The 25,710-nt window shown below is 43.6% G+C and overlaps 1 protein-coding gene across 7 annotated transcripts in view; it reads left to right on the top strand.

Moving 5' to 3' along the window:
- The first annotated feature begins 3,056 nt into the window (after positions 1 to 3,056).
- EBF1 (EBF transcription factor 1) overlaps positions 3,057 to 25,710 on the top strand; it is a 395,559-nt gene continuing 372,905 nt past the window's right edge. For 6 of the 7 annotated variants that reach the window (XM_029216050.1, XM_029216046.1, XM_029216049.1 and 3 more), the window contains exons 1-5: positions 3,215 to 3,630; positions 5,803 to 5,959; positions 6,523 to 6,586; positions 7,218 to 7,273; positions 18,261 to 18,334. In XM_029216050.1, the coding sequence (XP_029071883.1) occupies positions 3,497 to 3,630; positions 5,803 to 5,959; positions 6,523 to 6,586; positions 7,218 to 7,273; positions 18,261 to 18,334 (485 nt within the window). In that variant the 5' untranslated portion in view covers positions 3,215 to 3,496. Of the gene's footprint in view, positions 3,631 to 5,802; positions 5,960 to 6,522; positions 6,587 to 7,217; positions 7,274 to 18,260; positions 18,335 to 25,710 lie in introns of all 7 variants that reach the window. The other variant, XM_029216048.1, reaches the window with a different exon arrangement.

The following is a 25,710-nucleotide window of genomic DNA, read 5'->3' as shown; positions in this document are numbered from 1 at the left end:
CCACCTTCTCTTCAGCTTCCTTCCTGCTTAAACATTTATTACTGGGTAAGAAAGCAAGATTGAAAGCACAAGGATACCCAGAAGAAAAACTACGAATACACTCTGCTTGATTAAAAGAAAGTACATTCACCATCCCAGGTGAAGTATCTGCTGCCTCTGCATAGCCAAATGGACTTGGTCATATCAAAAGATACTTGCCCCCTTTTATTTTTCCTCCCATGGCCTGGTGGATGTGGAGGTTGCCTTCCTCTTATTTAGTTCCTGGAGATTACTGGCTCTGGGGCAGGAATTGGGCTGCTGAAGGCTTCTTTCTCTGGGCCAATTTCTCTTTTGGATCACGCAGCTTCAGGCCCCTCCACAAACATATCATTTGCAGAGTGCTTCTAGATTTGCTTGACCCCCCTAGAAATCCATCTGTTGTGTTGCTGTCACTGAACCTGGTCCTCAGAGTGGCTGTGTCTCTCAGTTCTCTGTCACCTTTGGCAGTGATCTGATGCACCATTGTGCGTTCCCCATCACTGGGGTATGTACCTCACCAGACTCAACTTGGAGTCCTAGCACTGTTTACTGGAGAGTGAAATGGAGGCTCAGGCAATTAAAGAGATGGAGATCTCGGTCTTATGCCAGTGCTACCTGGGACTCTTTGATAGGAAGGTGGCCTCTGCTTCCTGGTCCCCCTTCTCTGAAGGATCCCCTCAGAGAAGGCAGGGGATAGTCCAGGAAGGGGAAGGGATTGGCTCTGGGGACCCTTTGGGCCTTGGAGGTTAAACTTGGAGCTTTGGGAAATTTTCAGCAGGCCAAGTTTCAATTGTGCACTTAAATTCTATAGAGATGGAGAATGTCCAGCTTCCCCTTTTCCCTCTTCACAAAACTATAATCCTTCCAGTGTTTCCACCAACATACCCCTTATGAACATCTACTGTGTGCCAGGAACTCTGGTGGGTAGTGTGGGGATCCTGATGGATCAAACAGATCTCTTCGAGAGCTTCTTGGAGGAAATGGCATTAATTATGATATCAGGGAGGAAAAGCTCAGCACATTAAGTGGTCCAAATTAAATGGTATGAGACTGGGCAGGCTTTGTGCACAAGAGATAAAGCAGTGTTGAAGACAGTGGCCGTGTATCCTCAGGCCTGAAACACAGTCTTTCAACTAGTTTATGAATCTGGAAGTGGCTCCCACTTTCCTGCTCTGCCAAGAGCACTAAGTTTAACTTCTGCCTGTCTCCATTCCATTCAACATGAGCATGTGTACTTTTCCATCACTGACCCCATGAGCTCCCTAAATCAAAAGGCCAAGAAAGGCCGGCAGAAAGGGGACCTGGATTTCTGGCAGAGAATTTCCCCGAAGGAGCCCTTAGCAGATTTGGCTGCAGTCAGGGAGTTCCTTTGAGGGCAATGAAACAGAAGTTCACCATGTGCTTATTAGAGGTTACAACCTGCTAAAAAATGATGGGGCACGTTACGCAGAAACATCTAGCTATTTCCTTTGCCAGCCACAAGCTTACATGTTGAAGGGTCTGAGGAAGGAGATCATTTCGTCTTCCCTTCCTTCCTCCCTTCTTCCCTCTCTCCCTCCCTTCATTCCCTCCTTCCCTGATCTCTCTCTTTCTTGACAGGTGGCAGAGGCCGAAGTTGGGGGAAGGTTTGTTCAAGCCCCGCATTTTAACAGAAAGAATGAGGAAGAGAGAAACCCTACACCAGATAACTAATCAGAGACGTTGTTTTTGCTTTGGTAGTTACTCTAAGGAAAAAACTGGTGGGGCGGTGATGAGGGGGTGGGGATTTATTCCGAGCAAATTTTAAAACGCAGCCTGGCACAGCTCCAGTGCGAGCATTCGTTAGGTAAACGGTGGTTTACCTATCCCGCGGGGTGCTCCAGAGAAGTGAGCATGTGAGGACAGTGCCTAACGCCGGCGGTCTCCAGGCTAGCCGCGGAGCGAGAGGGGTTTTAGTGGCTTGACTAGGGGCAGAGCCCGGGTCCCCCACTCCCTGGGGGTCCACAGCGCCTTGCTTGCCGGAGCCCAGGGTCCACCCCTCCCTCCCAGCGTGGGGGCAGTGCCGTCTGCGAGCTCCCAGCGCCGATCTACACACCCATTTTTCCAACCCACCACCCCCTCCTCAAAGCGAAGAGGTGGGCACCTGGCATGCGCGTCCTGCTTTTTCTGCCCGGGCTCTCCCGTCTCCTCCACTTTTGCCCCCGACGTCCCAGAACAGCGGAGCAGGACACGGCCCTGGGAGGGCGCAGCCTGTGCGCCTTGAGCGCGCTCAGGGCGCGGCGAGGATGCTTAACAGACTGCAATGGCCGGGACACAGACCCCAGCTCAAATCCCTGAGAAGAATATCCTCCTCCCCTTCCTTCTGTCTCCCTTCTCCTGCCCGGCTCTGCCCAGCTCAGCCCCGCTCCTCTCCAGCTCGGACACGGGTACTAAGCGATCCTTCGCGCGCCACTTTGCGAGGAACTTTGGCCGGCTCCCCTGCGCCACCCGGAGAGGGATGTTAATGAGGGAGCGTGGCCCTGTGCTGAGAGCCAGTAGGCTCCTGCGCCGCGATTGGCTGAGGCGAGGCGGAAGGATGACGTTATGCAAATGAAGGGGCGGGTCATTGACGCGCGGGCCCCGCCTCCTCCCTTTGGGGTTAGTGTGCTTGTGTTTAGCTCTGGGGAGAGTCAAACTGGATTCCATAGGGAAAGCCTGCAAATCACTTCTATTTTAGCAAGGAGAAAACAGAATCTCCATTCAGCAGGGTCCACCTCTCTCTCTTTCTCCCTCTCCTCTCCTCTCCTTTCCTCTCTGTCTTTCCCTACCCCCCTCCCCCTTCCCCCCACCCCACTCTCCCTCTCTGGTGTATCTGTCTATGGCAACCAGCGTCCTCCTCATCTATACGCACTGAAAGGAAAGAAACATCTTTGGTTGGGAGAGAAGGAGGAAAAAAGAGAGAGAGAGAGAGAGAGGAAAAACTTGCCTGGTTGTGGAAAATGACACTTGAAGTAGCAAAGCCGGCAGCGCGAGTTGAGTCTATTGTTTCTTAAATTGCCATCAGGGTTTTTTTTTTTCTTCCTGCTTCTTCAAGTGAACGGTACCTCTACAAAAGGAAACTCCAGCCCCTCCTGTCCTCCACCGGCCTGTGATCATTACAAAAAAAAAAAAAAAAAAAGAAAAAAAAAAGAAAAAAAAGCACCCAAACCAAAAATTAACCAACCAAACAACCCCCAACAGCCAAGCATACATCTCTATTTTTTTAATTTTGGTCTTTTTGTTGGATTTTCCCTTCCTTTTCTCTCTCCTTTTTTTTTTTTTTTTTCTTCGGGTTATCGCTCAGTTTTGAGCGAAGGTTTACATTTTTAAAAAATTTGCTTTCCAGCCCGTCTTGATCTTCTAGCGCGAGTTCAACAACTCAAAAAAAAAAAAAAATCTCTGGCTGGCGTTTTTCTTTCCTTTTTTTTTTTTTTCAAATTTTCAAGGGGGAGGAGATTTTCCACAAGAAAAGGTTGTTTTCATGTTTGGGATTCAGGAAAGCATCCAACGGAGTGGAAGCAGCATGAAGGAAGAGCCGCTGGGCAGCGGCATGAACGCGGTGCGGACGTGGATGCAGGGCGCCGGGGTGCTGGACGCCAACACGGCGGCGCAGAGGTGAGTACCGCTCGGGGACCGCGGCCGGGGAGGCAAGCCGCGAGCAGCAGAGCCGGGAGGTGGTAGCGAAAGCCGCCGCCGCGGGGCCGGGCCGCGCTCTGGCGTCTGCCGCTCGGCTCTGCTCGTCTCCGGGGCTCCGCTCTCCCCGGCCGCTCTGTCTTAGTTGCCTGCGGCCGCAGAGCCAGGAGCTGCCTGCGAGGAGCCCGCGCTTTACCGGCACTTTTTCCTGCCTGGTCTGTGACTGTTTTCATTTTGTTTTAAGCCTGAAGAGGCGTCTCACCAGTATGATGTTGGATATCTGTGTTTTTCTGTGATTGCTGTTTCTTTTCAGGCCGCCTGTCTTTTTTTTCTTTCCTTCCTTTTCCTTTCCTATTTTCTTCTTTCCTTTCTTTTTCTTTCTTTCTTCTTTCTTTTCTTTGCCTTTTCTTCTCTATTTCTTTCCTTCCTCCTTTTCTCTCCTTCGTTCTTCCTTTCCTTCCTCCTTTTTCTCTTTCTTTTCTTCCCCCTTTAAAAAAACTTTCCTTCTCCTTCCTTTCCTCCCTTTCTTCCTCCCTTTTTCTTCCTTACTCCTTTTCCTTCCTTTCTTCCTCCTTTCTTTACTTCCTTTCTTCCCCCTTTCTTTTCCTTCCCTCTTCCTTCTTTCCTTCCTCTTCTTTCTTCACTTTCTTCCTCTTTCCTCCCTCTTCTTTCTTCACTCTTTCTTCCCCTTTCCTCTTTTTCCTTCTCTTAACTCCATTTCTCTCCCCTTTTCTCTTTCAATTTCCCCCTAGAATCATCTCTTATTTCTCCTCTCTGGTTCTCCCTCCCTCTCCCTTTAGCTTTCAGTTTTTCTTGGTCCACCCGAAGAACAGCAACTCCTAACTTTAATTCTGATGTCCCTTCAAAGTCTTCCCCACCATCTATGACCATGGCCTCTTCTAGCCCCTCTGCCACTCTCAGCTTCTGCATGCTAGGCTGTATGGCCTAGAGGCACTGCTTTTGGAGATTGACCTGGGGGAACTTTCCTGGGCACCCTCAGTACCCATTCTGGGGACTCCTGGTCCCAAGTGACAAATGGTCCCCCCCCTTTTTTTAGGCCACCAGCTGGGCTTGGGGGAATGGGAGATCTGTGGCTCCATGCTCTCTCCGGCCCAGAGAGGGCGGAAGGGGAAGAATGAAGATGACTAATTACATCATCCTCATCTTCTCCGGGCTGGGGACAAGTGTCCACAACACTGTTCCCATCCCCGATGATAATAAGGATGGGGGTGGTTGGCAGTAAGAGTGAGTTGGGTAACTGGGCTAGAAGCGAAAGTGTGTGTGTGTGTGTGTGTGTGTGTGTGTGTGTGCGCGCGCGCCCTTGTGTCGGGCAGGTCGGGCTGTCAGTGGCCGCCCTGCGCCCCTGGCGCCCCAGGCTCCAGCCCCCGGGAGGGCGCGCTCAACCGTCAGCCCTTATCCATAGGATTTCTGGAAAGGGTGTGAGGATTTCTGCGGAACAGCGAAACTTTGTCAGGACAGGTCTTTTAAAAAAAAACACCCAATTCCCTTTCCCACAGCGACCACTCCTGACTGCTCTGAGTTCCACCCGCAGATCCTTTTTCTCCACATGCTTTATTTGTGGGGGTGGGGACAGACAGCTTCCCGAGGCCGGGCACCCGCGGCTGGCCGGGGGCGGGGAGGGGGCGGCACATGAGGTTTCCCGGAGGATGGCTGCTGCAGCGAGGAGCTGAGCATGTTCCCCATCCATTCTCACCTGCCCACGGGAGATTCGAGGGAGTGGCGAGAACCAACTCCCATGCCCACCCTCCCTTTAAGTTGTAAACGACCGGCTTTATTCCACGATCGCGCTTCACCTCATCCACCGCTACTTTTCTTCCTCCCCACGCAGCGCGCGTCTGGTCGGAGTAAACGCGTACAGCGTTTTATCTCTTGCGCAAAACCCAAACAAAACTTTCACACCTCTTCGTCAAGTTCGGGGGGCGCGCAGGTCCTCGGCGGGGAGGACTGGGCAGGCGAGAGCACGCATGTCCCGTCGCCGGGTGGGCCCGGGGCGCCTGAGGGGGCGTGTAGGGAGCCCACGGGGCGTTTTGGCGGGCAGAGAAGGTGTTTGAGGGTTCGCGCGTGTGTAAGAGGTGACAAGGGGTCGCGGTTGTTGTCCCGCTTAGCCGTCTAACTCTGCGTCTTTGGCCGCAGCGGGGTGGGTCTGGCCCGGGCGCACTTTGAGAAGCAGCCACCTTCCAATCTGCGGAAATCCAACTTCTTCCACTTCGTCCTGGCCCTCTACGACAGACAGGGCCAGCCCGTGGAGATCGAGAGGACAGCCTTTGTGGGGTTCGTGGAGAAGGAAAAAGTAAGTGGGCGCAGCGCCGCTGCCCCTCGCCCCCAGCCGGGGAGCAGGCTCAGGCGCTTCGGGAGGCGAGCTCCTCGCGAGTGCAAAGCATCCATAACACACTCCCGCGCGGGGTCCCCCAAGCCACTTCCCGTTCTGGGCGAACCCGGACTCCTAGTTCCTGAGGTTCTGCTCCAAAAAAACTCGTGCTGAGTCCCCAGAGATGGAGAGAGGCGAGCCCGGCTTCGCACTCCAGAGTCAAGGGCGCTGGGGATGAGCCCGCCCTCGACCGCGCGACCACGCGTGGCTCCTGCCTCTGCTGGCCCAATCTCGAGCCCCCAGGCCCTAGGAACGGGATCTCCCGTGCGAGCCCCACGGAATTTTTTAGAAACTTAGAGGGAGCAGTAAGGGTCGGGAGGGCGGCAGAGGGATCACAGTTGGCCACAATTTCTGCTGCTCCCGGGCCTGTCCGGCTCCCAGGCCAGGGGTCCCTGCTTGGGGAAAGTTGCCTCGAAGTCTGTCCACTAGCTCACGCCGACCTCTCTCCTGTGTCTCTTGTGTCTTTGTGTCCTGCTGCAACCCAGGAAGCCAACAGCGAAAAGACCAATAACGGGATTCACTACCGGCTCCAGCTCCTCTACAGCAATGGTGAGGCTCCCGTCGGGTCTGCGCCGGCACCCCGGGGCTCCGGGTGAGGGTAGGGGGCGCGGGGAGCTTCAGGTGGACGAGAACCCTGAGCAAACCTCAGTTGTCCGCCATCCTCGGGGTAAAACGGCCTCTCCTAAGTTTCGCCTGAAGAGGTTTCACCTGAGGAGGCCCTGAGTGGCTCGAGGGCAGCGGCATTAGCGGACGCGTACCTGGGTCCAGGTGTGGCGCCTTGGTCCCCGCTGGGCTGCTTTCTTTCTTCTTCCCCTTCCTAAGGCCGGGTTCCTCCGCTTAGCGTAGACTTCATGCCCAAGTCCCTTGAGTTCAGGGGGCTACAGCGGTCAGGGCCTTGGTGGCTCCCGGAGAGCACGCAGAGGGACTCCAGCCGTGGGAAGGGAGAGAGCCCAGGTGGGGGTCCGCCTTATTCCCAGCTGCTGTGCTTGAGGGTGGGGCTGCCTTCCAAATGCGCTCGGGCTGGGCCAGAGGCCCTTCTCCGGGAACTGGGGAAGGGGGTCCTGGCTGCTTCTCCGGGACAGTCGGAGTTCCATCAGCCTTGGAGCCCCATTCTTTGTTTCCTGCAGATCCTCTCTCACTTAATTCTCCTTCGTTCCCCTATCCCCCGCCCCTCCCCCAGGAATAAGGACGGAGCAGGATTTCTACGTTCGCCTCATTGACTCCATGACAAAACAAGTAAGTTTCTTAAATTCGCGCCGCGGGGGTGACTCTACGGCCGCGAAATTTGGGAGTGTCAAGAAGCTGGCTACTCCTTAGCGGGAGGGCTGGGACTCGAACTCTCAATGCCAGGGCGGACCGCGCTCTCAGCGCAGCCTTCCAAATGCCCAAAAGCACGTTGACTCGCCGCGTGGAGGAGATGGCTCGACGGCTCCTTCTTTATAAGGGAAATTCAGACCTTGTGATTTAAGACTACGCGGGGTGCTGCGTGGGGAGAAAATGGGCTGAACTTCCTTTGACCCGGCCGGGGAGCCCCAGGGGGCGCAAAGGTGCCCAGAGACCCTCGTGCAGATCGGGCTGAACTTGTGAAACCCAAACCATCAGGGCCTCCCCCGGGAGGCAGAGGTAGAGGAATTGGGTGAGGGGCAAAGGCAGCTTCCCCAGAAACGGTGAGATGGTCTGAGAGCGCACTTGACCCACTCTACACATTTTTTAAAAAAAAGGGATGGTGGTGGTGGTAGTGTTGGAAGACGGAGCGACAATTGTTCGAAGATATTTTGCAAAAATCCTCCTGGCTTTTGCCTCCAAGTTTGGCAAGAAGCCAGGCAGCATGAGTGAGCTTGTGGTCTTAAAGGTACATAGACGGCGTTTTCTTTAGCTCCCAACACGCGGATGCCAAGCAGTATACATTAAGGTTGAGTTATGGTTCAAAAGATACAATTATGAGCCGAGTCAGAAAAGAGGTCTGACGTTTTTACGAGGGGCAGGAACATTTTTTCTTTTTAATTTTAATAAAAAGTTTAAGAATTAAATATCTGGTTAGGTAGTTGGAGGATTTTGTGACAAAAAAGAAGACAGTTTTATTGGGTGGGAGAAAGAAATCAGAACAAAGAAAAGTTACCCATTGTGTACTGACCATCAATTTAGTGAGAGGGTTAAAACTGGTTTGCTTGATTGCGATTTAAAAATATTCCCTTTAAAATAAGGGGTGTAGTTTTCATAGATACTGGCTTGGAAGGTTTCAAATTAGAGAATACATGCATACTTAAAAAATGTTTTTAGATACCCATGACTTAAACATGTTGTACAAAATGCATGTTAATAAGCTGTTGGGAGTTTTAAAATCTGCTTAGCAAGAACCAATTTAATAACAGCTAATTGTAATTTTTACCTTTATTTCATTGTGAACCAAGTGCATGAGGGTATGACATGTAATTTTTAAAATGATAAATACATATCTCTTGAAATCTATTTCAAGTTATTAGCCTAGAATATTTGACTTTCTTAAAGATCTGTTTTATTTCTTAGTTGATAGTTCAGAGTAAACGCACATTTATGCTTTTACTCTTGGTATTATTATTGTTTTTTATTATTATTACTATACTGGTTTTGATCATTACATAGGATAATTCCCTTTGATTTGGACGCTCTGCATTTTGTTAAATTTTTTTCCTGCCAAGCAAAAAATGCAAAAGCCTTATTTCAGTAACTTTTTAAAAAAATGATATCAAAACAAAAATGTCTTAAGTGGAATTTTGTTGTTAAAAAATTGTCTTTGATACCCTGGGTATCTTTTCCTGCCATTCCCATCAGAGGAAAGAAAAGATGGGAGGGGGAGAGGGAAAGTATGATTTCTAATACATATTCTTTATGTACTTATTAGAGTTTATTTTTTAAAGAATAAAAACTCCCCACAAACCAGTATGTAAGACCTGTCTGCCTGTGAAGCATTGGCCACTTAAATATTAAATTATCGGCAACTCTATGAAGTGAACAGTTGTAAGGAACACAAAATTAGGACATGTTTGATTTTAGGCCCCTTAAACCAAAAGTGCCACAAGAACTGATCTTCCCATTATGAGATGAACTGACTTTACACACTCTTCTAAGTTGGAAGAATAATCTTGATTTTTATAAAGCAATACATCTAATATCATTTTACTAACAAGGTCATAGAGCTTAAGAAAAACTTTGGCTAAGGCATTCTTTGACTGCTTGGTGTCATAAATTCTATCGGTGGTGGGGGTGGGAGTGGGACCAGAATAAGATATAGTGTAGTAATAGCAGGTATAAGAGAGTTACTTGCCATACTGTGACATCTCACTGAAAGTTAAAATTATAAATGTAGGCAATTATATATTTTGGTGGGGAGTGACCTGAAAAAAAGGCTTAGTAATTATCTGAATTTAGTTTAAAAATATCAGGAAAAAAGATTTTTCCAGGTATACCTGTTTGCTTTCATAATAGTTGTCTAATGCCTTCTCTGTAGCTTTTACTTTGAAAGGCAATCCCTGCCCGTTATCCGGTTGCTTTTTCCTTGATTATGTGCTGTAAGAGTTTGGGAAGTAGGTTAGCTTCTTGTGTACACAGCTAATACAATAGTCTTCAAAAAGCAGATCAGCGTGAAGAGCATGACTTTCCTTAGCTGTGACATGATTATTACGTTTTAGCTTTGATGAGTAAAACAGTGGATTCTCATCTAGCTTGAAATTATTCTGTGATAATTAAATGCCAAGTCTGATTTTTAAGTTTCTTAAATTTTTTATTTTAGTTAAGTGTGCAGTGACCCCTTCAATCAGAAGTAAGTCTTGACGTAAGGTGACCAATTAAACGCTTAATTCTTTTTCCCCTGTGAAATTATTCCAGGTAGATGGACTCAGGATTTTGATATTCAGAGTGCTGAATGGAATAATTACAGTGATGTGATGAGTTCTAATAACATCATAAGTTTCAGTGGGAGTATCTAAGCAGAGTTCAAGTGTCTTCTCTTAGCTGCTTATTTATCGTAACATTTTTCACATCAGAGATGCAGCTTTATGTATGTGATGTCATATCTTTGACTCAGAAGTTGGGGTTAAAACTTGAAGGGAATCTTTGGCAAGCAAATTTCAAAACTAGCTGTGCACTTTATATTTTCATAGAATGTTCGTGATCTTGGGTGGAGTTAGCAGCTTTGAGATCAAACAGAAATGTACTCAATCAACCAAGATGTATTGGTATGACACAGTATTTCACACCTTTTCAAAGTGTCTCATTACACTATTTGGGGTAATGACTCTTAATTTTGGACTCTACCAGGAAAGGGAAAGCTTTATTAGAAGTGAATGTGTAAGGATCTGAGCCCTCTTATCCCTATGCTTTTCTTATAAAACACTAAGGATATAATTATATTTAAAATATTTGTCCACCAGCTAGAAAATAAGAAGCTTGCTTTTGGGAAGGGTTTTGCAAAACCAAGTTTAGCTGGACTAAAAATAGGGTGTTTTGTTTTTTGTTTTTTTTTTGTCATTGCTGTTTTTGGTATTCCATTAGTGAGCATGCAAAAAGGCCTGTAGGATCCAGAAGTTTATGGCTGTTGCATTCAGAAATGGTATCTACTGCAGAAACTCAAATGAACTCAGTGGGAGAGGTCTGAGTTTTAATGTGCCTCAGTTCAGATTTTCCTGTAGTATTTGAGATATAATTACATTCTGTGATTGCTTCAGTGAGTTATCTTTAAATAGTTTTTTTTTTAAAAAAAAAACCATTAACTTATCTGCCCTCTTACCATCTTGCTTTGAAAAAAGGGACATTTTTATAATTCAAAGAAAGAGTACCAAATTCCATAAAGTTATCAAAAACAAAACATTCCCTGCCCCCAAACCAAAGCTCTTTTTTGGAAAGGGAAAAATAATAGTCACATAATCTTTTGTGTGTATGGATTTGAAGGTAGGTGATATGGTGAGGGGACCCCTAAAAAGTCCCAGCACTGTGGGAAGTCTAAGGTACAATAATCAGAACTGCTGTCATAGTTCTCTTTCCAGCTAATCTTTATATATTTGTTTTGATATTCCCGGTATTTCAAGTTATTGATGCAAGTGCACTTTTTCCGATTGATTGTTTCATCATATCCTGCCACAGCTACATAGACTTGATTAACATCCCTTCCTGTTCATGGTTCTTCATTGGTAGATAAACACATTTTTAGTGTATCAATAAGTTCCTAAGGAATTCAACTAGGCCAGCAGAGAGGTTCTTTCATATATTTGGGGAAACAAACAAGCAATGACAGGGCAAGTTTATAGTTAGGAGCCATATTTTAGCAGCTTTCTCTCTTCTTTGGTAACATGTCAAAAATGCAGGTGATTTGAATTTCCTTGCACATAGAGGAATGAAGAAGTTTGGGATTTTTATGCATGATCAGGACCTGTGTTTGGGAAAATGTAAACTCATCACAGTGGAAAATGTGTTGTTTGGAGTCTGGGGGTGAAAACAAAGCTGATGGTTTTGGAGAGATTGCCGGAGCCAGATGGCCTAGTACTTTCCCAGTCTGGCGGTCCAACTGCTCCCTCCTGGATAATATACAGCCATTTGTTCGGGGATATTTACGCTAGAGCTGTTTCCATGTGAATGTTTGAACAGCATTAAAAATGAACGTATTAGTAGTGATGCATTTATCGAACTTGTATGACTACACGGATAGTCTGTTCTTGTGTCTTTACTTATATTGCTGAGAGGAATGAAGGAGGGTCTGGATGTTGGTGAATTGTTTATATAGTTGTTGAGCAAGAATGATTTGGTCTTAGTTATTAAAATATGTAAGCATTTGGAAACTAATTGAGGTAATGGTAGCACCTACCTGGAAGCTCAGTTGTGAAAATTAAATGAATTCATACATGGAAAATGCTTAGAACAGTGACTAGCATACACTAAGTGCTTAATAAATTAGCTGCTTTTATTATTTTACTATTATTACTATTATTACCCCATTGAGTTGACAAAGCCAGTTGTATCTACTAATATAGATGTAAATGTAGTTATCGTATGAGTGAAATATCTTTTATTACTGCTAGAAAAAGAAATATTGCATGATATTGTTAGAATGATTCAGTTTTTATCTTAGTGTTTGAATAATATGAGAGATTTTATTTCTTTGAGACACAAAAGATGCATTCTGAAGCTAACTGCTTTTGGTTAGCTCTCTTTTTATTCAGGGCTGTGATGTAACTGAACAGCATACTGAATATGATATCATTCCTTTGCAACTTTCCTAATTCAGTTCTGCAAACAGGCCTGCTTAGCTGCTGAGCTTAAATTACATCTTTGTAATTTGTTCACCAGTAGCTAAGCTGCTAATTGAAGCAAAATAATTTTTTATTTTATTTCACTATTAATTTTGGATTGCTGTTTGACACAATTGTTTATGAAACGTCAATTTTGTAGTGTTTTCTTTGGCACAGGTTAATTTTTAACTAAGGCTCCCTCACCTACTGGAAATTTCTCGAACCGCATTAGCTAACACTTTTTTTTTTTAATGACAAGAAGTGGAACTTGGTGGTCGAAAGTAATGATTAATATTACAGCATGTTGATAATGTAGGTGTTCATATTTTTTTTTAATTAGTTTTGATTCTTGGTAATTTGCTGCCAAAGTTGTGTTGACAGTCTGTATTTATAGGACACTTTACTTCTGGTTGAAGGAGATACTTTGTACATTCATGAATGTATTCTTTAAGGTGACAAATTAGGTTTAGCCTTTTATTTTGTATTTGGAAAAAAGAGTGATGTATTTTCAAGGTTACTGTTTTGATTTAAATGGAAAATTAGGAGTTTTTGTTAGTTATAGGTAACCTATCTACCTGTCTTCCTTCCTTCCTTCCTTCCTCCCTTCTTCCCTCCCTTTCTTCCTTCCTTCCTTTCTTTCTTTCTTTTTCTTTCTTTCTTTCTTTCTTTTTTTCTTTCTTTCTTTTTTTCTTTCTTTCTTTCCTTTCATTATCTTTTTCTGTCTTTCTAAATTAATGATGACAAGTCTCCGATTGTTGGTTTGTAAACCAAGAAAGACTCCTAATGAAAACATTTTGTTCCTAAAAACCTTTCAGATTTTAATGAACCAAAGTCAAAAGTATTCTCCTTGCTCACTTTATTTTTGCATGGAACACAAAGAGTTAAAATTATTAGAAAAGTAAACAAAGAAAACTGTGCTCAATTCTCTGTATTTCTTTTGGCATCCCATTGAAGTGTGATCCCTGTGTAAGTTCACCATCTATTTTTTGTTTTACTGTGTGGTCTTTATCCATAGTAAGTTTCAATTAACTTTTAAGACCCAGTGATATTTTAGAAAAGTGGAGATGAACCACAATTCACAAGATGCTTTCTAAAACAGTGGCAACAGAGGCAGATTTTTTCTATTGATTGATTTCTTTTCAAAGTTGGTATAGGTTAATGTGTAACTGGGCATTTGAAACTGATGGCATTTCATCCTCTCACAGCAAACCTTCTGGCACTGTTGTGTAAGGATGTGAAAGTTTAACAATTCCTATTTTTTCCTTCATTTTTGTTATTATAAAAAATTATTCTTGAAAAAAACCTCAATCAGAAAGTCAACAGAGTGTTAACAATAATTGTGATATTTTCATTATGCTCATTAGAGGAGAACGTTAAGAAAAGGGAGGCTAGTATATCAGAAGAATAAACCTGCTCCAAATATGTCAAATTTTGACAACTTGTTTATCAATTTCACTAGGTTTTTAAAGTTGAGATGAAGTTTGTGCTGTTTATTCTTTTACTTTTTTTCCTGTACAAGCATTCCTGTCACCTTAAGGGATTTATTTGCATTGGCAGGATTAATGTAAACATCGTTTTCTATTTTATTGTATTTTGTTGTTGTTTTTGTTGTTTCTTAGGTTAAAACCTCAACTTGCTTCACCATCAAATCATTTATTTAAATAATGTATTTGATATGCTTTCTCTCCCGCTCCCGCCCGTCTCTGTAACAGGCCTCCCATCCTTACTGCTGATGAACACACTGGTTTCTTTAAACCACTGTTGTTTTTGTCACTCTCACAGCAGACTACCTTCCTCCCAGTGAGCAGATGCATGACTTACTATGGAGGATGAAGATAAGCCTTCTTCTTGGTATTCCATTGTCTAGGTCCTAGACCAGCTGTCTATTAAAATGGTTTCACTTAAAGTAGTCAGTGCTGTTTATATGCTTCTGTGATCTCCCAACTGATCCGGCCTCAATGAGCTTCACTCACACCGCACAGAGGCACGTATTTAAATTGGGAAAAGAAGCAGAAACTTCTCCCTAAGCTGGTGTTAGAGAACCCCTTTCCTTTTAGGCTCGAAGTCTGGGTTTGCTGAACTGTGAACCAGTCTTGACGTGTGTACTAAATGTACATGGTAGAGATTTGATATGTGTGAAAGCTGGAGGGAGAACTTGTAGGCATTTTTAAAAAGTCTGTTTTATTGTTGACACTCTACATTGAAGACGTTCATCAAAATAGATTTATCCTGTTTTCCTATGTTGGATCTCATCAGAATGTCGATTTCTTGGACCATACTTTTATATAATAGTGTGGTGTGTGTGTGGGGGGGGTGCGTGTGGTGTGTGTGTGTGTGTGCGTGTGTGTGCATGTGTGTGTTTTAACAAGCTTTTTCAGTAACAAAAACTGCTTAGGCAAGGTTGGAGGTGGAGCTGCCTTTGACAGAGTTTCACTGTGTAGCTAACTTTGTTACACTGAGGTTCTAGATTACTCTATTTCCAGAATTTTATTTCTACTCCTTAGGAGAGGGAGAAGACTCTGTTTCACTTGTTTTTATTTCAGAAGTCACAGAAGCAGCAAGCACTTCTTTATCTGTGTTTATGTGCTGAAAAGTATTGTTCTGCTGAGGCCCCAAGGAAAGGGACAGAAGAAACTTCATGCTTCCTTCCGTCCCCAGAGGTTTAACTATTTCTGAGCAAATCCAGACTCATGCTTTCATTTTTCTATGCTTGATGTAGAGAAGATTCTCCATTTTGACTCTGCTGCCAGAAGTGAAGTGGCAGGTTGACATTTGGCAGAGATGTATTACGGAGGCCATGGGCCTTCAACAAATGATGTTCAGTCACCAAAGACAAAAACATGGGATACCTGGGAGACCATGGGTCATCTACTGTTTGGGGGGGCGTCAACATATTTTCACTGCAGCATATCTTTAATTGAGTATCATCATGGGCCCACTGATTTCAGTGGAACCAGCAGCCTCAGTAAAAAATAATATTGGTATTATCTAGAAAGAGTCAAAATGAGGAGATCTGATGTAATTGATACTCCTTTCTCCTCCCAAAACCAATTTTTTTTTGAAACAGGAAGGAAAACCCCATTAATACCTATGAATTTTATTCACCAAGTTATTTGTATTAGTTTAGCATGACAGAAAACTAAAGTTGAAACAGGTTTTCAGGGGTATTAAGAGAACACACAAAACATGTAGTGATAATAGGATTTCTCAGAAATGCATAATAGACTTTTTAGCACCATGTGTGAGATCTAATCAGTTATTTACAGTGTCTCTGATTTTTTAAAGCAGTGATTGTAGTAAATAAAGCAGGCAGATATAAGTTTTGGTTTTTAAAACATTTTCAATTTACTTAATGCATTTTCTCGAGTAAAGCAACTTCCTGGGTATTTAAAAGGTCTTTTAAGATTGCAGGAATGCATCATCAGTGCATGCTAAAACTAATGGGTGAAAATTTAAGTCATAATATGATGTTAACATAATCTAGATGATTTCCCCAGAAGATAGTTATGAATTAAAGTGAAGTAGTAACTTTACAGTACACAAATCTGGCTGTGCTCTCTGATGGGTGGCAGGCACCCCCTTACCCAAATGGTCAGAGTTTACTGGCATTAGTGGAACGAGTTGACAGTGTGATGTGATACAGGGAGAAGAACTCAGCGTCATGGCTGTGGTATTCTGGCCCTGAATTACATAACTTTAGTCTAAGTCTGAGGAAACATTAGACAAACCCAAATTGAGGATGTTCTACAAAATATCTGGCCTATATTCTTCAAAAATGTCAATGTCATGAAATACAAAGACTCAGGAATATTCCTTATTGAGGAGATATGACAACTGAATGCAGTGATTGGTATTGGTTTTGTTGTTGTTGTTTGCTATAAAGGACATTATTGGGTATTTGGTGAACCTCAGATGTTTAGATTAGATTATTGTATCAATGTTAATTTTGTGATTCAGATAATTGTGCTATGGTTATGTAAGATAATTCCTTGTTTTAAGGAAATACATACTGAAGTATTTAGGGCATGTCTGCAGTTAACTAATAAATGGTTCAGGAAAAGAAAATAGAGAAAGAAAGAAGAATAAAGCAAATTTACTAAAATGTAAACACTTGAGGCATCTGGGAAAGAGTATCTTGGAATTCTTTATATATCCTTACAACTTTTCTGTACATCTAAAATTATGGCAAAATAAAACATTAAAAAATATAGGGTTGGGCTTCCCTGGTGGCTCAGTGGTTGAGAGTCCGCCTGCCGATGCAGGGGACACGGGTTCGTGCCCCGTTCTGGGAAGATCCCGCATGCCGCGGAGCGGCTGCACCCGTGAGCCATGGCCGCTGAGCCTGCGCGTCCGCAGCCTGTGCTCCGCAACGAGAGAGGCCACGGCAGTGAGAGGCCTGCGTAAGGGGAAAAAGAAAAAAAAAAATGTAGGGTTATAACAGTCTAACCATATAAATGCTTTTGATGGGCCAATGGTAGAAAATGTTTTCTCCTTATGCAGGTACTTTTTTTTTTTTTTTTTTTTTTTTTCATTCGCGGGCCCTCCCCCTCCCTTGCCCTCCCCCTTTGGGGGGCCCGGGCCCGGGGCGCGGGGGCACGCGCGCCCGGCCCCCGCCGCATGCCGCGGAGCGGCTGCGGGATCTTCCCAGAACGGGGCACGAACCCGTGTCCCCTGCATCGGCAGGCGGACTCTCAACCACTGAGCCACCAGGGAAGCCCATGCAGGTACTTTTTGTCATTTTTAAATTTGTTGCAATTTTTGTTTTGTAATGGAGTTAGGTATAACAAAGTCAGAGCCTGCTTTGAACGTCTTCACGCATAGTGTCATAAGCTATCCTCCATCATTTACAGTTCTAAAAGTCTCAGGTTCATAAACAAGCACATTCTAGCCAACTATAAGTTAGTTACTGCAGTTTCTGTGTATCATTAAAAAAGGATAGTCTCTGGTTAACTTAAGTAGCTTCATCACCAAGAAATTGAGAGTTATCTGAATGTGTGAAAGTAATTTTGTTAACAATTTGAAGCTGTGTTATATTAGTACTATGCAGTGCTACATTGTTAAGTTAGTTAAAATGTATCCCCATGCAGAGCACTGCTCTATCCATAGCTGTGAGCTTTTCTTTGGCCCAAGTGTTAACATGTAGATCTTCCAGTAAGCAGAGGTCTCAAGGAAACTGCCTGGTGACCTTAAGGAAAATGTTTGTACACATATTACTAAAAACAGACAAAAACATCTTGGCTGGTGATGTGGTTTGGGACTCCAAATTTTGAGAGTCAGATGTAATTCTTTTTAGTTGAGGGAGATAACTATGGCTTAACTCCCCCTGCCCCAACCCTGCCTGTCCCCCCGCATATGCGGGCGAGTATTACTGTTTGGGTGGTTATACACCCCAGAGAGCACATGTTTTCAACCTGTAGGCAGGAAGGATTTCCCCTGATGGATGAATCATCTCAAGACAGTGAATGGACTCATTAACCATACCCTCACTTGTTTTCTACTACTTACCTCTAGAACATTACATGTTGGAGTTGGAAGTAGTAAAATGAGGCGACAAATACGAATCATTTAAAAATAAAATCCATGTGCTTTTCTATATTTTAAGTCACTAGTATCTCAATCTGCTAAGCCTTCTGGGTTTTTCCTTCCCCATTGATTAGATTTATTTTTATTCTGAATTGAAGAGAGAATTGTGGTTGTCTTGACGACAGAAGCCCATCTCATACAAGGATCCAAAGATGTCCGTTATAATAAGGAGGTTGATGGGACAGAGAGGAACATATCCCCTTCCACTCAATTTGGGTTGATCCTTAACAACTGTGTTAAAACAATCAGCCCAGTGAGGCCTTTGGCTCTGAAAGCTAATTGGCCTTGCGGCAGTGGTGAATGGTCAAGAACTTGACTGTGGTAGTTTGTCCTCTGCTACTTGGTTCCATTCTTAGCTCAAATCGTGCCTTTGTTTACAGGCCATAGTGTATGAAGGCCAAGACAAGAACCCAGAAATGTGCCGAGTCTTGCTCACACACGAAATCATGTGCAGGTAAGAAATACCTTTTTCTTTCCCTTTAATTAGCAAAGAGAAGATGAATTTGTATCTCAAATCTAGGTGAATTCAGGTCTATTTTTGGGTATATGTTTATCTTCTGTTAGACAATCTAAAAACTGTTAGATGTGACTATTTGGTAGTAAAGTGTCAGGCATCGCAGTGGTTCTCAATTATTTATTAGATTTCATCCTAAAAGACATACGTTCCAATTTTGATATCGCATTGTTAATGGGCACAAAGCAGTGCCCTCTCCTTTTTCCTTTCAATTGAGTAAAATACAGTATAACCCTTCTAGTGTTAATATATGTGCTCAACTGCATTGCTAGTAAAATAAGAGTTCTATTGAGGTCAGCAGAAACCTCTGTTTGGATAAGACTTGAAAGTTATAGTTCCCCTTTTTAATTCTTCCACTTAACAATGTGACCATCCGTACATAGGCATCATTCCTCCCCACACCAACCCAACATCTGATCTCTTAATCTTAGTTACCTTTTATATAACTATGACAATGTAGCTAACATTTCTTAAATGTAGCGAGCTTTTGGAAGGATGGCAAAGATGAGTCACTGAAAGGTATAAACATTCATGTTGTCCACAAATGAGTATCTTTATTTTTGTCTGAAGCTACGTTTGAAACCAGGCAAGCAGACCGCATTCACTTCCATGGCCTCAGCCAACCCTCCACATGGGAGAGAGTAAACCAGAGAACAGCCTTGTAACTTGCAGTTTAGGATTCTAATTCTTCGTAAAATAACGCTGGCACTTTGCTTCTGATATATTCTGAGTAATTGGATAAAGCATGACGATGACACTCTGCATCAGGGAAGGGCTACTAATTGCTTTGTTAGCCACGCAGGCTCCCCTGGCACAAAGCATGCTTGGCTCCTGACTGTTACTGACCAAACCATTTAGGAGTTTCAGCTGCTGCTTCGGCATGGGTGGGTTTATTTGCTGCCCACAGACTTGCGGGGAAAGCAATCTGGAAACTCTACAGGTGGAAATAAAATAGAAAAGAGATTAATGTGTTTCCTTAGTGAAGTCCCAAGTAGTAACTTCTTCTATATCTGTAATATGTATGTAAAAATTTCTTTTTCTCCTTTTTAAAAAACATTCTGCTAATATATTATTCTAAAATACACAGGAGTTTCACAAGTTTTCACTTTAGTGATTTGTAAAACTTGTTAATTGTTCTGAAAACAGGTTGCTTCTCTCTAACTTTAAAGCAGCAACAAAATCCAAAAATATGGTCATGGATTTCTTAGAAGATATTATTAGGCAAAATTAGTGTTATATTGTATACAACAATTGCACAGCTAAAGCTGAGCTGCGCTCTTCAGAATAAAATGAGTAAAATCATTTTGAAAAGCATTAAAAAAATGACCTCCTTCGTATTACTATTTTTCCAGCCATATTTCTATTTCGTCTTCCCACAATTAGCATGTTGTTAGAATGAATTTTCCGTATTCTGTTCCATGTGATTCCAGCAAACAGGAGACAGGAAGATGGATCTCAACCAATAGGCCAACTAATATCTATAAATCATAGATTTGCATCTCATATCTGTACTTGTTTGGACTATGCTAGAAATTATTCTTAAAATACTTAAGATATATTATCCCTTTCACACACAAGCCTACACTCTGTTAATGCAATTTATATTTTTCTTGTTCTGGAAATTCGTTGGTCCAAAGTACTTTATGATGCTGGTTGATGTGCTTTACTGCTGACGTTCTTTCTATATTTTAGAAACATAAAAATAGCAAAGAATAAAATTCTCAAGCCACTGAAGGCAAATGATGTTTGTACTGCATGGGTAAGAGGGAAGAGCCATATTCAAAATGTCATCCTGCTAATGTTACAGATGATGGTTTTCCTGGCTGCCTATAGATGTGTAAGGGGTACTGTTTGTTTACCAGGCCGCCATGACCCTATTACACAAGCCTGTCATCTATTGTGTGGCTAACAGTCTTTTAAATTGCAAATCTGATGCTCTTTAGGGGGCTTTAGGAAAAAAATTCTCACTTTCCACACCATCCTATTTCTCTTGATTTCTTGCCTGTTGTAAGTGGAAGTTGGGATGTGCTGAATTTGCACCAGGGGTGCAAATGCAGGCTCAATTATAAGCATAAAATTAGAGTCTGTTCACCATTAATCAGCCTGGCTAATTGCTATGCACCACCATTAACCATATGGTGTGAAAGACAGCTTGCTCTCCCCAAGATGAAATTTCTTCACTGCAGACATGAAATAGTGAGGGCCCTGGATTTTAAAATAGGTTGTTTTAGATATTTAATTTCTAAACAACTTTCTGCAGTGCTTTCTATCAAGGCTAATGGCACAATAAAACTTTGCATTTATGTCACAAAAGAGGTATATTTATAGTATGTTGGAGCTACGGGTGAAGGAGACACAGAGAATTTAGATCGACAGGAAAGGGCTTGGGATGATTCTGTTTTGTTGTCATCAGAGAAAAAAGAAAAAAAATAAACACCAGGGAATTGTGTATTAGGTGGTTACAAATTTAAAAAAATCAGTTTTGTTCTGTTGAGAGGGTAACCCTATTGCATGAGCTGTCTAAAGGACTTACTGCCATGGGATTGTTATTGTCTCTCTTTGAGACAAAACCCCTTTGACTTGATGGCATAAAACTCTTTCCATGGAATTCTGGGAGAGGTTCTGCATTTTTGGTAAACTGGAATTTATTATACCAATCATCATTATTACATTTTGCTAATACTTGGTGATTAAGCTCTTAAAAAGTATGGCCCCATGAAGGATTTTTAGAAGCAGGATTCATTCCACAAAGCATTTGATTATAAATGCATCTCCACATCCTGTGTTTAAAATGTGAATGGAAAATAGGAACTCTACTTGGTAGGTGCGTCCAGTTCCCAGCCCCCCAGGCAGGGCAAAGCAGATTTTCTCCCTTTCCAGTGAACAGGACAATTGCAGGGGATGGGTGCTGTATTTAGGAAGGCATTTTTCCCCCACTGTCAGTGCCTAACATCTTGTGGACCATGAGCTCCCAGGGCTAGCCTGGTCCCTTGATATGGCTTGTTCTTCCTTCCTCTTTGGCTGGTGTATTCTCATTTTTTTCCTTTAGATTCCCACTTACGCATCCCTGGTTGTTGGCCTGAGCGAGGTCCCCTTATTATTCATTCCTGTGATATCCTGCGCTTTTCCTTCATAGCATGCAGCACATTGTAATTGTGTGTCCAAGGCCTGTCTTTCTTTGCTGGACTAAGAGCTTCTTGAAGACGAAGTTACCCAGTTTTCCTCTCTGCTTTAGTTGCCCATGTGTGAAATGGGGAGAAACTATTACTTCTCTCATAGGGTGGTTGTTAAGATTAAATGCTGTAATCCCGATAAATGGTTATCATGGTACCTGACACATAATAAGTGCCGAATGTCTATTGTCATTATTAATAGTAGCAGCAGTAGTATTAGTATTGATATTAATAGAAGCAGTGGAAGTAGTGGGAGCAGTAGTAGCAACATCTGCAGTGCCTAGTTAAGTACCTGGCACAGAGTTGCTCAAAGGGAAAGACGGTAAGAGAATACTGAAAGGAAGGGAAGTGTCTACTAAAATGTTAACATGCTTTGTTCATTCTAGGTGTGCTGTTAAGGATATTTTCATTCATTCTTTTAGCACATACTATGTGCAAAGCACAGTGGAATGAAGAGCCAAAGAGGACTGGCCCCTATAGTAGGAGAGCTGACAGGTTAGCTTGGGAGAATGAGACTCATAAAACAGATAACTAGACAGCAGTGTAGAAAGGGTAGACAGGGATAAGAGGTGAGGCCAAAGACCACAGCTGCTCAGAGGAAGGTGGGTTTTAGCTGCAGGGATTGGGAGGAAGGTGAAACAGGACCTGGATTTTAGAGGGTGCATGAAGGAGTGTTTTGGTCCATTTGTTGGCAGTCCAGGCAGGATTTCTCTGGGGAGAGGTCTACAGATGGTGGGCCTTTGGCCTGGAGCTGGGCAGAGAGTCAGGGCGAAGGATAACCAACTTCTGAGGTCTTTTCTCCAAGGTGCAAAGTAAAGCTATGGGCTTACGTGGGATTGACAAGGATAGGTGAATAGAAAGAGAAGAGGCCATGGATACATCCTTGGGCAACAGTCTCATTTAGTGTGTTCGAGAATTAGGAAAAAGAACCTTGAGCATACAGAGCATAGAAATAAAAGGAGGGTGTTTCAAAGTCTGGGAGCCATCCATGTAATAAGTGTAGGGAGATCCAGATAGACTTGTTGAATACTGAGAAAAGCACCAGAAAGTCACTGGTGAACTTCAAGAGAGGACAATCAAGTTGGCGCTGAGGCCCAGAAGCCAGCTTTTATGGGGTTCAGGTGGCAAGGAGTGACGGCAACTCTGGCAAGGGGACAGCTGGACAGTGAAGAAACCAACTCAAGAGAAAAGAAGGAGTGTGTCTTTTTTTAAAGAATGGAAAAACTTAAGTTGGTTAACTGAGGGAAAGAATGAGCTTATTACTATTAATCAGACTATTTAGATAACTCATATATCTCATTCTCTAGCCACTTTGGCTAAATGGGTAAGATAATCTTGCTTTTTGTTGTAAGGCTTAGAGATGGAGCTGATGCTTTCCTCCACTTGAGAGAGCCTCTACTTATGGGAAGAAGTTCCATGTCCCTAAGATGAGGATCTGCAGGCCTCGTGACCAGGAAACAAGTATATGTTTCTTGCCGTGATTTATGAAGTCATGTGTCAGTGCACTAGAGAGATGCCACCTGTGTCATGCTGCTAAGGAAGAAACTCACAAGCTTGCTTTTCCCTGGACTAGCTTGTCCGAGGGATGCACAATCTTGCTGGGGAAAGGGCTGCTGTTTTGAGTCCACAGTGTACGTAGGACACGGGGTGCGGGGTCCCCACTCCAGTAATGGGCCACATTGCTCTCCTGCCACTTGGGTTGCAGGTTGCAAAGGGATGTGAAGTAGTGGGAATCCTGCCCTGTGACAAAGCAAATGAGGAAACTCCAAGCCCCCTGACAGATTCCTGCTTTAGGAAGCAAATGCCAGGTCTGTGCCTGGTGCAGTGCCTGACAAACACAGTAGGAGTCTAAAGAACAGCATTTGAAGGGATGAAGATCCATCAGGCACACAGTAATGAGGACATGATTGGCACTGTGATTTCTTCTGTTAACCTGGTAACTTTTCCCTTGAAGTGCTTTTGCATCTGTTGTTCCAGGTACTGTATTGTTTCAGGCCGAGACCTCTCCTGCCTTAAACACAAGTGAATCTGTTCTCCCTTCATTCTGTCCTTCTTGCTTAATGCCTGCCTTGTGTATGGTGCTGGTTGGTACCCACCTTTCTCAGTCCTTCTGAGTTCAGTAGAGGGACATAGGGAGCAGTTTGGCTTGGAGAAGGGAGGAAAGAGAAGACAAGAAGGCAAGAAAGACCATCACAGGGAAGGAAGACAGGTCCTTGCTCTGCTTGGCTCTGGGTTAGAACTAGGGAGCTTTAGGGGGTTAGATGCCAGCTCAGCGTAAAGGAAGACCTTCCTTCCCCAATTTGCAGTTGATTTTTAGTCTTTTAATAGGAAAATAATATTGCAATACAAAGCAGAAGACTGCAGGAGTACAGAAATAAAATATATATCCTCTATACTTCCCCACTTATTCCACTCCTTATAGGCTATTTCTTTGAAGTTTCTATTCATTCATTCAAAAAATACTTCCAGAGGGCCTACCGTGTGCCGCACTCTGTTCTAGTTGCTGGGGACTCAGGGATGAACAGAACAGTCTAAGACCCTTGTACTCAAAGACAGACAATAAATAAGAAGACAAATATAAATGACAATGTGATGAGTGCTAGGAAGAAAAGTGAAGCAGGATGAGGGGCTAGAGAGCTCTGGGGGTAGTCAGGGAAGGGCTTCTGCAGGCTGTCACTTTGTGCAGAAATTTGAGTGAAGTGAGGGTGTGAACTGGCTTGTGAGACTATTTGTCTCTTTCCCTCACTCCCTTCCTCTCTCTCAGTCTTTCCTTTTTTTCTCCTAGAAGTAGGAGCATACCGTACATACTATTCTGCAGCTTGGCTTTCTCAGGTCATAATATGATGTAGATGGTGTGTACATAATATGATGTAGGTGGTGTGTACAAACTTCTTTCCGTGATGGTGTGTACAAACCCACCTTCGTTCTTTTTAATGCTGCACACAGTTCCATATTTACATGTATATATGTACACACACATATATGTATATGTGTATATGAATATATTTTAAAAGTGGGCTTAAACTGTAGACACTGTTTTGTTGCCGCTCCAGACGCAGAGCAGAGCCCAAGAATCCCGTTTTGGGGATGATGACTACGTGATGCAGTGACATGACTTGAGAGGCAGGAAAGCAGGAAACCTGTTGGGCTATTTTTCATACTTTGTATAGGGTTTTATAAATGATAAATGACCTCCAGCCCTTTAGTCTGTTTTCCTTTCTTCGTTATTCCTATTTTATTCCTATTCTATTAGTCCTATACACTTCTGTTCTTCGCATCTGCTTTTTTCCCTGGGTCCCTTGGGGCACAGCAGAGAGGGGTGGTTCTCACTTAGGCTGTGCTTCGATTTAGCTGGCTGCACTCCAGGGCATTTTTATTTTAAGGGGTTGAAGACAGTGCTTAAGGCACAGGGCATATCTGAGGCCCAGTGTGGCCCTTGCTTGGGGAGGTGGTCTGGTGTATGGGGTGGGATGGAGGTGAACGTTCCTTTCCTCAGCAGTGTCTGCTCAGGGGGTCAGCTTGGCTTCCTCTATCTGCTACCTTCCTATTTTCTTGGATTGTATTTTCCCCAGTACATTACATTCATTCATGAAGTCGTCCAATCCACCAACCAATATTTGAGCTTCTCTATTCTGTCTCAGGCCTTATGCTACTCATTAGGTAAATAAAATTGACAGTGTGTTCCTTTATGAAGCATATGAGTTAGTAGGGGAGGGGGTGAGAGGAGACAGTGACAAAAAAAAATGCAAATATATATGTAAGTATATAATTTGCTTTGTGTTTCATGCCCTGAAAGGAAAAACCAGAGGAACCTATCAAGTGTCAGGGCTAGCTTCTCTGAGGAAGGAAGAAGCCTAGAGGCTGAGGCCCAAAGAGGGGGTAGAGGCTGGCTAACCAGGCAGGGCTTGGATGAAGAGCAGTGCAGGCCTGGAGGCCTGCCCGGACCTGGGCCTGAGGTCAGACTGAGCGTGGCCCATTAGAGAGATTGAAATTAGCCGGTGAGGCTGCAGTGGCAAGTTGGAGGAGAGTGACAGGAGACTGGGAGGTGGTCTGGCCATAGATGTATTCTCAGTGTGGTGGGAAGCCATTAAAAGGTCTTGGGCGGTGAAGTGACACAGTCCAATTGACATTTTGAAAAGATCA

Source organism: Monodon monoceros, unplaced genomic scaffold (assembly GCF_005190385.1).
Source record: "Monodon monoceros isolate NGI ecotype Baffin Bay Population unplaced genomic scaffold, NGI_Narwhal_1 Super_Scaffold_12, whole genome shotgun sequence".
Lineage (NCBI taxonomy): Eukaryota > Metazoa > Chordata > Mammalia > Artiodactyla > Monodontidae > Monodon > Monodon monoceros.
This window is presented reverse-complemented; position numbering and strand designations above follow the sequence as displayed.